Here is a 13,532-nt window from a genome sequence, read left to right on the forward strand (position 1 = left end):
GCTCTTTGGAATCAGATGTACTTTACACTGCAAGGTAGTTTGCTGCATTCATAGAGACAGAATTCCTATGAAATGCTTGGGCCTTCCAGTTATCATTTGCTTGATAGGGAATGAAGGTGCTCAGGCCTAGTAAAGAAGAAACAAAATGCATCTTTGTGCAGGTCAATAATGTGACCAAGCAATCAGTAGGATACTTAATCTTGCAAAAAAACAGACTAGACTATGAACTTAGGCTGTTATTTTAAACTTTGGTGTTATTTTAGAACCAATGAAACTACTGTGAATATTAAATTGTAATCTGGAAATGGTTTTAGGCTTTGTGCTATGTCAGTGCCTGATGGCTTGCTATATTTTTTGCTAAATTAATTCAATCAGGAAAAAGGCAAATGGTATTTCTGTAAGGAGAGGTCTTCCCTCAGGTGCAGTATCAAGGACAGCAACAGAATCCTGACTCTCTGAGCCAACAGCAACCTCTTAAAATAAACAGAATTAGGATGTTATGCAACAGCTCTGTATCTCCACCTAATAAGAAGCATGCCAAACAGCACATTTGAAATTCTTTGGGGCAAGAATGATCCCTTTGAAAGCAAGATTTGACCCCTCATTTTTATCAGGGTGAACCTCTAACTATTTGTGTCCTGATGCTTGTGTGGTAATCATTCAAATGTTAAACTCAGAAGCACTGATTACTACAGTTCTACGCTCTAAAGTCTGCAATGCTATAAAATTAGTAGCGTAGGCTACTAGAATCAGAAACCAACATTTCCCTGTGGCAAATTATTCCATTATTGCCTCATAAACCACATTCTGTAGCATCGGATCCCAGCCCTGATCCACAGACCGCACTTCTGCTCCAATCTAGCAATTTCTCTGCTCCCCCACCAGCTTCTCAAAGGCAACTCCAGGCCTTTTTTATCCGAGGGGGATGGAGGAATACATTCTGTAAGAGACTTTACACAGAGAAACAAGATAAAGTGATTATCCTTATGGGCTGTTCACTCTTCCATTTGTAAAGGAGAGAGTTCTGCATACAACACATCACATGCCTAGAAAGAAATCAGTAGAGAAAAGAAGAGAGTTGCTGAGTGCACCACACTGCTGACAGGGGTGTTAGAATTCCAGCTGCTTGCCCATCTTGCTGAGGGCATCGCTGACAATGTCCAGCTCATGACGTAGCTCATTCACCACGCTAGCAATGCTCTTTGGGTCTTTCAGGATCTGCATGCTTTGAGTATATGGATTGTACTTCAGGCCAAATGGGCGCTTGATAGTTTTTGCAAATTCTCTGTTGAAGTAAAAAAAAAAAAAAAAAAAAGAAAAAAAAAAAGAGTGAGTCATAAGCAAAAGACAAATACATACTCTGTATGCAGGCAGTATCAATAACCTCTTTTCTAAACTACTTACTTCCTTAAAAATAACTGTAACTGTTACATAGTTCATCATCTTTCCCACCCAGTACCTGGAAGACCAACCAAATACTAATCTTGGCTTTACAAACCCATGAAAGATAATTATAAAACTGTCATATGAATAAAAGGGTTTGGAGTTGCTACTGAGATGCATGAAATCAAACCTGCTTTTATACAACAGGGGAAAAAAAAAATCTGTACCTCATCTTCTCCTTTGCTTCTTCAAAACTTTCAGAAACAAAGTAAACCTCCTGGAAAGTTGTAATGAGGCATTCTTGTTTGCAGGTGACCTCTGGATCAAAAGGCTTGACTTTCGCACTGCCAGAGAGTGAGTGCTGGTAACATACGTGTTAGCATGTGTGAGGGGAACATCACCACCCAAATAATCCACGAAGAAGATGACATGAGGTAGAGTGAATAAAAAAAGATTAAGTGAGACCATATTTAGTGCATTGCTTCTTAAAATTTTTATCTGCAGATGAACAGTGGTTAGTTTAACAAACAGAATAACTCTGAAAGGTCATGTTGTGCCAATCTGGGTCAAAAAAGGGATTTCTCAGATATGAGGCTCATGTGTAAACAAGAATAGTATTTTCAGAATCTGGATAAACCAGCAGAGCTTTATTCTGAAAATAGTTACATGGAACCTAGTGTTAAGAAATAGCAGTCATCTAATGCTTCCTGCAGAAGACATAGGAGTTGCTCAGCATATATCCAAAAGCAGACTGCCCAGTAATTATTGCCACGGTGAATTTGCTAGGTATCGAGGAGTTTTCAAAAAGATAGATTTTTAGAATTATACTTCACAAAAAACAGAGCAAAACAGGGACAATAATAATCAGGTACAAAGAAAGAAAAGAGGTAAATAAGCAGTAGATACTCTTACCTTGAGCTCACTAATTGAAGAGAGCAAGCCAGCCCCATAAACTCGTAGCTGTCCTTCTTGCTTGCACAAGCCAAACTCTACAGTGAAGAAGTAGCACTGAAACAGAGAAGGGAGTAAAATAATTCAGCCTTCAGCAAAGACGCTGTGGTGAACTAGATGGGGGCATTTCTCTTCATAGGTAGTGTCAAATGGTGGCAAATATCAGACAGTCATCACTTGGTTATCCTTCTCAGATACTTAAGGAGGAGGAAAGCCAGAATGGAAGGGTGCAGAACCACAGGACTGCGTGTTTCTCATAAGACTGATATTATAGATCATCCAGCTAGGAACATTGTAGGAACAATGTAGGAACATTGAGATGTAAATCTGTTTTGAGAAATACTGTCATGACTTGACAGCTTCAGCTTAAAAGAAACACCAAATAGAGAGGATCTCTGTGAGTAAGTGAAAATATCAGCCCACTACAGTTTGTTTCTTATTTGCTGAGTGGCCTATAAAACTAAAGATGTTTAGTTTGCTGGATTTCAGGATTTCTGCAGGTATATGGGGAGGAATGCAATTTTCATAGATGGCTTAATTCTGCTCCCGCTGAAGGTAGTAGAAACTTTATCACTCGGGGTGGGGGGGGGGGGGAAGGCAGAAATTAAAAATCAGCAAACCAGTTCTTTCATAACTGGCATCAATTATTTTTCATCTAAATTTAATTTTAATCTTAAATATTTTTGCCATGCCATCCAGAAACTGATATCCAGGAAATAAGCTTAATTTATATTAATTTAATTTCTTGGCTGAAAAGTATCTAACACTAGTGCTCATCACATTCAATGAAAACACCATATCACTTCAATTCATTCTTCACATTGAAGAAATAGATTACTTTTAAAATCACTGAATCATGTTCCCAGAAGTAGAAAGATTTAGTGTGAAAGAAAGAGACCATAGAATTTCAACCTGGAAGAAGTGATCTACCATCAGAAGTTGCACTCTTACTTGACAGCCAAGTGAAGAAAAATATCAAGCATATCAACCTTAACATTTATAGTTTTTCCTAGCAGGGAAAATTGTTACATGCCCTAAAAACCAAGAACCAGTGAAACACACAGATCTAGCAGCTGGTGTGGCTAATGATGATATGAAGCTCCAAATTTATTCGATGCAGTAGGATCAGCCTAGCGAAGCACGAAGCTTTCAAAAGGATCACCAGGCACTGAAACACTCACTGTTGCCAGTTTTTGGACAGCTTCATCTGATGCCCCAAGTGATGCCAGACCAATTTCCTGGGAGAACTGAGCAAAACTTGGTTCAGCCAAAAGAGGGACATGGCCTAGGAGCTCATGGCAGGTATCACTGAAAAAAGAAATAAACCAAGAAATATCATGATCTGTCTTTGTGACAGAGTGAAAAAGCAGCACCACTGAACAGATACAACGTCTTGCATTAAAATATTTAATATCCAAAAGACACAACAGTGTTTAGCTGAAAGCAATTAAGCAGGTCATGCCAGCTCTACATAAGTACATAAACTCACATTTGCAAATGAAGCTGTCTAAAATTAAGATCTGAGCTCCACATTTATGAGGGAAGTGAAAATTAAACTAACTCTGTGCACAACAACATCAGTAAGAGCTCTCCAGTAACATGCTGTACTTTTGAAAATCCCATACTTATGAAGGTGGCACTTGGACGTGCTAGAACTTCATTACATTCAGCATGAAGGCTGAGTCTTCAGCACCTTAAAAATAAGTTTTCTTGCTGGTGTTCTTGAACAGCTTTTAAGTAGTTTGGCTCTGGGCAGTTAAGATTCAAAACTCTCTCTCAAATTCTACCCCAAGAATAAATGACTTACGGCTCTGGTGTATAGAGAGGGTCTGAGCTGTGTCTAACATATTGAGTGCAGTGAAAAACTCTGAATGCTAATCCTGCCAAGAAGTCCCTGGGTGACAGATATCCAGCAACAGGGCGAATGGTGAAACCTGTGCGCTCTGAAAAGGAACGGAGAAATTGTACCTTAGTTTAACGTAGAATTGCACAACGTTCTCACCTCTCCTTCTACAACTGAGGTAAAAGCCACAGCACTATCTCGGCTCAAGAGCATGTGGGAAAATCAGGCACAATTAGAAAAACTATGCCTAAGCTTGAGAATGACCAACATTTAGTAAAAACATCCCTACCTCTGTATAGGTGGATTTCCTACGATTTCATGCCTAAAGCCAACACAATACAGCTAAGTATCTTAGCCAATCCTAACAGTCTCTTCAGAGGAAGCATTGCTCCTCAAATGTCACTGTTTGTATACTCAAGACACAATACATTAAAAGACAGATGGATAAAAGGCCTCTTAAAGGACCAGAATGAATACAAGCAAAAGTGACCAAGGATGTTTTCTTGTGCCCACAAAATAGCAATGTGATTTGCAATGGACCCGAGTTCCTTTTTGTGTGAGAAAATTATCATGTTACCTTTCAGGAAGCGGGACACATCTTCCAGTTGGGGAATATTGTCTTCCCTGTACCCACAGTATTTGGTGAGCAAGGGTAAGTTTTTAAGGTACTCTCTGCAGGCATGAGTTGGGTAAAGCTTGTTAAGCTCTCGGTACACAGTCCCCCAAGTCTTGATCTCCTCCTCAGTGAATTCAATCCTGGGAATTGGGTCACCACTACGAGAAGAAGAAGAAAGGATGTTCCTTGGTAAACGGCTAATAACGGATGACTCATTTACCTACTATTATTATTTAACATTTATATGGCTGTGACATCTGGTCAGGGTGGACTTAGGCACTGCCAAATGCACAGGGAGATCTGGTCTATGCCCAGGAAAACCTACAGTCTAAGGGCTTGCTCTCTTTTCTACCAAAATCAACTGACATGAATCTTTGAATTGACCTCACTGTAGCCTGAAAGCTTTGGTTCTGTGAAAAGTTTCTTAGGTGTTTAATGCTGACAGTAACATTTAAACACCTACATAATCTTTACAGTTTCAGGAGCTGAGAACACATCTTTTTCCCTGTTGGACTTCCTTGTCTGCAATTAATTTCCATTACCTTTTTTATTTGCTTTAGAAAAAGATAATTCCCTAAATTAACAACACATTGTGTGGAAGTATCTAAATACAGGTTAAAATCATACTGCTTATAGATAAAAATCGTACTTACTTATAGGTAAATATCATACTTCTATGCAGAGGAGACAAGTGTCTGTCTGAACCTATTAATTGTAGTTCATCTCTCCTATTTCACTCTTAGAATCTTGATTAAAGTGGATTATAGCGAGGGTGTGACCTAAAGCCCACTGAAAGCAATGGGAGTATCACACTGAGCTTCCCCTGCCAGCCAGGTAACCAGCACGGCAGGTGCCTTCCCAAGGGAATCTCTGTTCACAACACATTAACAGTAACCAGCTCTGTGCTGTGGTAACCAGTTGCATTAATCCACAGTGCAGCAGAGCTCCAGGTACCCACCATTTCTAGGTCATTTCCAATTGAGGAACTTGGCATCTAAATTCAAGCAGGCAACAGCAACATAAAAATTACATTTAGAAAGAATTTACAGCACTGGGCTATGAAAATCTTACTGCTTGAAGAACTCCCTAACCAGGCGGCATCTCTGAAGACAGAAGCTCTTCAAGTTTCTTTTCACAGCAAACTTCTTATCTACACATCACATGCACGAGTTTGAACCAGGAAAGAAAACTCAAGTGTTAACATTTGCTGAGAGAGGTTACGCTCAGTGGTCAATGGGCTATGGACCGGGTTTTGCCTCCCCACCCTCCTTCACGAAGGAGACCAATCTGCCCTAGTCAAGACAGTTGGTTCTGGCACAGGCAGCTGCACAACACGCGTTGTTCACCCTCTTCCTTTGTTGCACTCATTTCCAGGAAAGCTGGGAAGGACTGCAGAGTCCATATGCACCACACTGCAGGAAGCCCACGCTGGCATCGCTGCCCATCGGAGGGTCAGCACTGCTGCAGGTGCCATTAATGACCAAGCAACCACAAACTGATCCTCAGAAGGATCAGAGGCCTCCGGGGACAGGAAGACAGACTAGATCTACCCTTTAATCTTGTCTTGCAGCTCCCTTCATTTTACCCCTCCAGCTCTGATTCCTGAGCCAAGCATGTCTCGGAGCGATCTGAGCCCAGGCAAGGCAAGCTCCTGCCAGTTCACTCTGCTAGTATTCCCAGGCACCCAGAAAGCTTATTCTGGAAGGAGTCGAACTTACTGTTTGTAGTTCATAGCCAGGTCTGCAAAATACTTTCGCCTCTTGCGATAGACATTGTCTTTGAAACCCTGGCAGGGGGAAAGAGAAAAACAAAGTTAAATGAGTTTCCAAGCTGTAGTAAATAAATTAATTTAAAACAAGGCACTTTAAATTTCTTCAGTTGGGAAATATAAAAGTATGAGAGTTGGGAAATATACAAGTAAGAATGAGAGGACAGGGCAGGAACCTCGTAGCTGTAGTTTGAAATGTTTAATAACTATGAACTAAGCAAATACTCCAATTCAAACTAAGTATCTGAGGTTTTATGCATGCTACTATATATTCAGTAGACCAGGATTCATTTCAGTCATAACAGTATTTATACAAACTTTTTTACTTGATTGATTATTCTAAATTACAGAACAAATTGCTCATTTGCACTGCCCAAGTATCAATTTGTTTTCTCCAATTACAGTAAGGAAGAAGGAAAGAGGAGGAACCAAGGCTGCCTCACAACAGGTTAGGTTTGGTTGGCTGTTTTTTTTCAATTTGTATGTGACCACTCAGGGCCCAGTCCTGCAATCCTCACACAAGTAAGCCTTGCAGAAAGGCATGGGAGTTGAATTCAGTGATGGACTTGCCTGAACTAGGAAAAAGACATGAAACCCCCGAGAGAAGGTGCTTGGATCCACAGAGGTACCACTGAGGGGAAAGAGAGGGAGGAGGAAAAGATGCCATTTTTTTAAAGTAAGCTCCACAAAGTACGTTTCCAGTAAGGACTGGGCGTAGTAGGGAAAAATACTTACTGGATGGTCAGCATCCAAATCGGACCCGTACATCAGCACTCGGTTTGCACACTTATCCAAATCTGAGATCTTCTTTGGAAACCAGGGAACATTCTCCATGTCTAGGGAACGCATGGAATCCACAAAGTTATTAATAACGCCGAGCACACTGAGGGAGGAAATGCTACTTGCAAGTACGGCTATGGCGGTTACGAGCGAAATCTATAAATTAAAAGGGCCATGAATAAGACAAGGGAGTCCACTGCCTATCTGGCACCAGCCTACAGCTCACACTTCCTCCTCGGTCACTGCCACGCTCTGCCCTCGGAGCACAGCCACCCCCAAAGCGTCCAGGGGAGGAAACAGTTAATATGGGGTTTCTGTGGCCCTTAATTGTCGTTCTGCTAATGTTAGAGTAGCATCTAGAGGCTCCCAGTGAGACAAGGTCTCCTTGTGCACACTGCTGTGTGAAGCTGCTAGGGTACAAAGTGTGCAAAGGAGCACAGGAGTGATGTGCCTGTGGTCCCTGGGCAGAGTGGGAGCAGGTTTGAGTCCTCCCATCCTGCTTTCCTGATCCTGGGAAATAAACGTTGCTCTGTAGTTACGTACCTCGGAAGCATCCAGCTTTGCTGAGGGGTTTGTGGGGGAAGAGGAGGCGCTGAAGCCTTAGAGAGATGCACCATTACACTTTTGCTACTACCTTTTTTTTTTTTTCTTTTTAGCCCAAGAGAATTTCTAACCAAGCTCTTGGCAGAGTGGTTAATACACTGTTTTTCTGCCCCAGTGCTTTTCAGATTTCTTAAACGGGGCAGGGGAAGTGTTTAGACTGAATTTCTCCTTACTTAATTTTAAAGTAAGCCATTTTTATCCAAAAGACACCAGATCTCACCTTCCCCTACCAGCCTGTGCCAAGCACAGTGGCTGAGAAATACATGGGACTGACTTCCTGCTGCCCTGAACTTTAGGCGTCTCTTTAACTAGAAGCAAAAGTAAAAAGGATGTGAAGCAACCTAAAGTTAAAAGGCACCTCTTTCACACCAATATAAGTAACTGGGTTTGATGAAAAGTGGTAAAGAAAAAATTTATATCAAGTGCTACATAAGAAAATTGCAGAATCCATCTCCCACTGTCACCAGTATCTGAATTGAACTGGGATCTGTCAGCATTACACCTCTGCCATCATGGTGTGCAGGCCCTAGCCAAGCCCTGCGTTCAGGCTTTGCCTACCTGCTGGCCTGCACTGGCCTGCACAGGTGCAGGGACTCCCATCGATGCGGTTGTGCTGTGCTGAGAAGGGATGGGAGCGCAGGTAACAGACATGCAATTTGCACCAGCCTGAAACAGCCTGTATTCCCAGGGGACAACAGCCAATGCAGCCCTGCTCAGATCAGCCAAACTACACTCAGTCACCTCACAGAAACACAAACCTGGTAGCTACTGACTGAAAACACTACACACATGCAGATGTGGACACCACAAAAAGATTTCAAAACAACACGCCAAGAACTGCCTTTTGTACTTACCATCTTCCTGGATATTGAAATGCTCTGTCGGGTTCATAGAGACAACGTTGACGTGGGATTTCAGGAGGTGGAAGATCTCATTCAGTTGTTCCCTGTTACTGTCACAGTCCACAAAGATCTCAAACTCAGAATTTCGTCTCTTGGACTTCCGTGACTCAATGTGTACCAGATTTACATGCCTCTCCTGCTTTGCAAAAAGTCATTTTCAAACAGATTGACTAAAAACAATTGACTGAAAACTAAAATTCATTTTTCAAACAAATATTCTACTGCCATGGAATATTCACCACCCTTGTGAAACTATTTTAGTGAACTGGATCTCTTGATAGCAGTTTGCTTATTGGAGTGGCAGAAATGGTTTGATTTTAAAATGCCTCCCATAAAGAGGAAAATGAAAGAGAACCTATGTTCTTTCAATTTCATTTACATTCAGGAGCACAGAAAGACACAGTCAGGAGGTTTAAATTGATAGACCTTTTTCTTTCATCCCTCCCATAGGAAGCTGATTAGCAACGGGGTCTGGGGAAATTCACCAAGATGCCAATCAAGTCACCATATAATTATCTCACAAGTAAGCAAGGGATTTAAAAGCAGTAGTTTTCAGGGCATGATTTTAACTTTTCTTTTATTTGAAAAATTATTTAATCATGTGTCTTATACCAGGAACATAGAGAAAACCCCAGGCTCAGACGTGCAGGGCATTTTTCTTGCACAATACCTACCCGGCAATTGAAGGACTGTAGTCGTGCAAGTGCAGTTCCTCTGTCACCCTTAGTCCAGCTAAGCAGGGTGACAAGGGCACTGGACTCAACCCAGCACGGGTCAGCACCCCAAGTGTCTACTTGCCATCAGCAGGAGCTGCAGACACACCTCTTGTGTGTGTAGAATGTGTCTATGTGCAGTAGAAACAACAAGTGCCAATCCTCTTTTCACGAGGGGAAAAGACAAAACCCTCTCAGTCTTTTGTCAGTACAGATGATAGGGTTTGTGAAGATTTTTAGCCAGCCAGCATCTAATTTTTGAGGCATAAATTTGCTTTTGTGTGTAATTTTGAGTGCAAAGTGGGAGCCAGGTTAAGAATCAAATCATTAATAAATGGATGTAATTAATACTAGTGTCTTCCCAAACAATCCTTACAGTTTCAAAATACAGAGCTGCTCTAGCAATGTGATTGTAACGTACCTGAAAGAGTTTTAATGCTTTGACAAGTCCTCCAACTTCATTCTTCAAGGAAAAAATGATGGCTGTTCTTCCTCTTTCAGAGGCATGGTCTTCATTCTCTTTATTATCTTCAATCATCATGTAATTTGACTTATTTAACTAAATGCAAACAAACAAACAAAAAATTTTTGAATGGCTAGTAGTGCAAAAGTGTGAAGTTTTACATTTCAGTTTGTCCTGGGGTATGTCCTGGTTTCAGCTGGGACAGAGCTAACATTCTTCTCAGTAGCTAAAACAGTGCTTAGATGGGATCTGGTATAAGAAGAATGTTGATAAAATAAGGATGGATACATATAACTTCATAAAGTTTGTCACACAGAATCTGTGAGAGGCGAGGATGAAATACTGAGATTTATTTTTTCAGTTGAATGATTTTATAGACATCTTTAGTCATTCTCTAGGATACAGAAAATGTTTTCAAAGTATAGTTTATAATTAGCACTGGTATTTCACAGGAAGAGCCATAAGATATCAGCAAAAATAATAAGCTGAACAAAATACTTGTTAGCAAATTTGATGAACATTGCTAAAGGGAATAATCCAAAACCCGTGGAATATAGATAGCAAAAGATGGATCAGGATTTAGTAGATCAGAACTGAAAAATCCTTGCTTTTCTCTCGCTACATAACTGTAAGCACTGCTTTTACAGACAAAGGAAACAAAACCTAAGGAGTGAAAACATTGTGCTGACTAGAACCTGTTGACTACAGAGACAGTCCCACTCTGATCAACCATACCACGTTATTCCGTCTGTCAGGTCCCCTAATTCTCATGCCAAACCCTTATCATAATCACCCAAATCACACACTAAAGATTTTCAGACATCCAACACCGTAGAAACACATGGTTTTGTACTTTACTAATGATCAAACTCCTGCCTATGTTGAAATCAGTGGCTATCACAGATCATATCCTCAGCTACATGTAGACAGGCTATATAGAGATAATACAGAAGCAATTAAGATGTGGAAAATGCAAAGTAAAGAAACAATACAAATCTTAGAAGCAGAGGCTGTGTCTCATATGTCTTCAAATCTTGCAAAAAAGAAACAAAAAGGTGAGGTTTCTGAAGGAGCCATGAGAAAGAGGAGAGGAACAATGAATGCACATTATTGCTATTTGGAATTATTTTTTAATTTGACACAGCTTTTAAAGATAAGACTATCTGGTGACATTTTTGGGAATGGAAAGAAGAAAAATAAAAATGCAATCCAAATGCATTGGTTCTGTTGATTCCCTTCTACAGTCTCTCCAACTTTAACCTCTTTAAAATGGATAATGCTGAACAGCTATCTATCTATAACAGGTAACTTTAAAAATAAAAAATAAAAAACAGATTTTACCTGTCTTTTATCAAATGTTCCCATTTACCTTTCAGATTAAGAAGGTAATCTGCCTAACAAAATAACAAAATGAGTTTCATTTTAAATTGAGTGGTTTACAACACAGCAGATATTTGATGCTGCTCTAAGAAAGGTTTTAAGCAGGTTACTAGCTGTGAGCTCTCTGGGGTACAGAGGTGGCATGCCATGGAAGAGGTCCTGCTCCAAGCCCACTTACACTAATGGAAATACCTGGATTTCTGACCAAGTCCCCACCGCTCATGAGTTGTCACTATATCAGTCCATCACACTGTTTCTGATCCAGCAAAGCCACTGATCTCCATCAACTTGAGTCCAGACATCAAATTCTCTGCTGAAAGTGAGTGACAGGGCCCAATCCCGGTTCTGCTGAGCAGCCTGCAGGTTTCACAGCTCACTTCAGATCAGGATCACAAGAACCAGGAATGGGAAATGAGCAAGGGTACTTCAAGCAGAAAATAAAAAGCTACTGACTCCACAATTACATACAGGTTATTGGTTGTCTTCTCAAGTGCAGAGGTCACCATTTGTGTGAGCCAAATCTTACTCAGATGGTACTGCGGTACAAAAAGCTGGATGCAAAGGAGTCTCCATTACAAACAGAGTTAGATGGTGGTTTATACATACTGGGCTGTTCATACATACGGCTTACACGCAGTGTGTTGGCTTGATTCCACATTCAGGATCACTGACTTAAGACAAGACCAGCTTATGAGAGTTGCACGCAATATTACAAGGTGCACAGCTTGGATAAACTACCTGCATTGAAGACTAATGTTACATTATTTTCTATTTTGCTAGTTCAGCTAACACTGTGTTGAGGATCAGGTGACAACATTTATGAAGTGGTATGTTTAAGAGAAACCTCTAACTTAGGAATCTGAAAAAACTGCAGAAGAGAAATTCAGATGCTTGCAATGCCAAATGCACACCACTTGTATCTTCAAACCTAAACCAACATTAATCTTCTGTTTCCAATTTAAAAATGGACTGAAAACAGGTCTACATTAATACAGCAACCATTTTGGTGCAAAACAACAAAAGAAAATGGTAATGCAAAAACAATTCCTCTCCTCCAACAGCTGCACTTTCACTTTATTCTGTCTCAGTAACTCAGCTCTAATCAAATCTGGCACTTTTCCTTTACGTGGTAACACATTTGAGCTTTTTGGAGGGTGAGGCGGGAATTAATATTGCATAGGTACTTGTTATTAATTATGCAAATCATTAACTCATTTGCCATCAACATAACTCAAGTCTTAATGAAAATACACAAACACAAGGATACTCTAAAGCCCTTATTTAGATATCTAGGTGTCCTCTGGTTAACGATCTCTCCTTTTGGAACCCATAGCAATTACCTTCCCTTTCTCCCCTTCCCCAAAGAATATTCTCTGTGAGACAGATATTTAAGGGTGCATATTTTGTGCTTTAATTCTTCATATTAATAGATAATCAAGATTTAAAATTATCCAAGAATACTTGTCTAAAGGAAATCAGATTTTAAAGCCATAAATTGAAGACCAAAAAAAATATTTAAAAAAATGTATTTGATACAGATTGCCATTACCTGTACTTGATAAAAAGTCTCAACAGGCATTTTATATCCTCCTCCCTCTTTAGGTAGCTGCTTACTTTCTCACTGTCCTTTTGACACACTTCTTAGCAGGGAAGGATGAAGACTTGGCCTTACGAGTGACCACAACTATATGTCCCATTACAGGGAAATTTTTCAGCCACAGCAAAGGTCTTCCTTAGGTTTAGTTCTCAGACACCAAACTGAAAGCTGTGCTGAGCAGTTTATTTGGCTTCCAAAGATCTGAGGGATACAGCAAGACAATCTTTTGTGAAACTTCACTCCGTTACAGTCAGTGCTCTTGTTTTCACAAGGAATTTTACTGACTTTATAAGATGCACAGTACCAATAACTGCAGCCAACACATAAACGCTGATTTTATCTGATCTTCTCTGATGTTCTGAGCATGTTCCCACTGTAACGTGGAGTAAACCAGGAGTGCATTTTCCTGGGCTGTATCACCCCCTGTTGCACCAGAAGTTACTTTTGTTCTGTCTTAATAAGTTCATTCTCTCGCATTTGAATTTTGCCACTTTTCCCCCCTTCTGTCCAGAAACAGCAGCACAGACCCGTCC

The 13,532-nt window shown here is 40.4% G+C and overlaps 1 protein-coding gene across 1 annotated transcript; it reads right to left on the minus strand.

Moving 5' to 3' along the window:
• Positions 1-1,110: 1,110 nt before the first annotated feature.
• Positions 1,111-13,061, minus strand: TPH1 (tryptophan hydroxylase 1). The gene is made up of 11 exons (XM_010165047.2): positions 12,958-13,061; positions 9,981-10,118; positions 8,799-8,982; positions 7,297-7,397; positions 6,512-6,579; positions 4,755-4,951; positions 4,142-4,277; positions 3,516-3,642; positions 2,296-2,391; positions 1,611-1,744; positions 1,111-1,285 (listed from the first exon to the last, which is right to left on the minus strand). The coding sequence occupies exons 1-11, from the start codon at positions 12,979-12,981 to the stop codon at positions 1,111-1,113; spliced, it is 1,380 nt and encodes a 459-aa protein (XP_010163349.2). The 5' UTR covers positions 12,982-13,061.
• Positions 13,062-13,532: the final 471 nt, after the last annotated feature.

This window comes from Antrostomus carolinensis, unplaced genomic scaffold, assembly GCF_000700745.2.
Source record: "Antrostomus carolinensis isolate BGI_N321 unplaced genomic scaffold, ASM70074v2 scaffold23883, whole genome shotgun sequence".
Classification (NCBI taxonomy): Eukaryota; Metazoa; Chordata; class Aves; order Caprimulgiformes; family Caprimulgidae; genus Antrostomus; species Antrostomus carolinensis.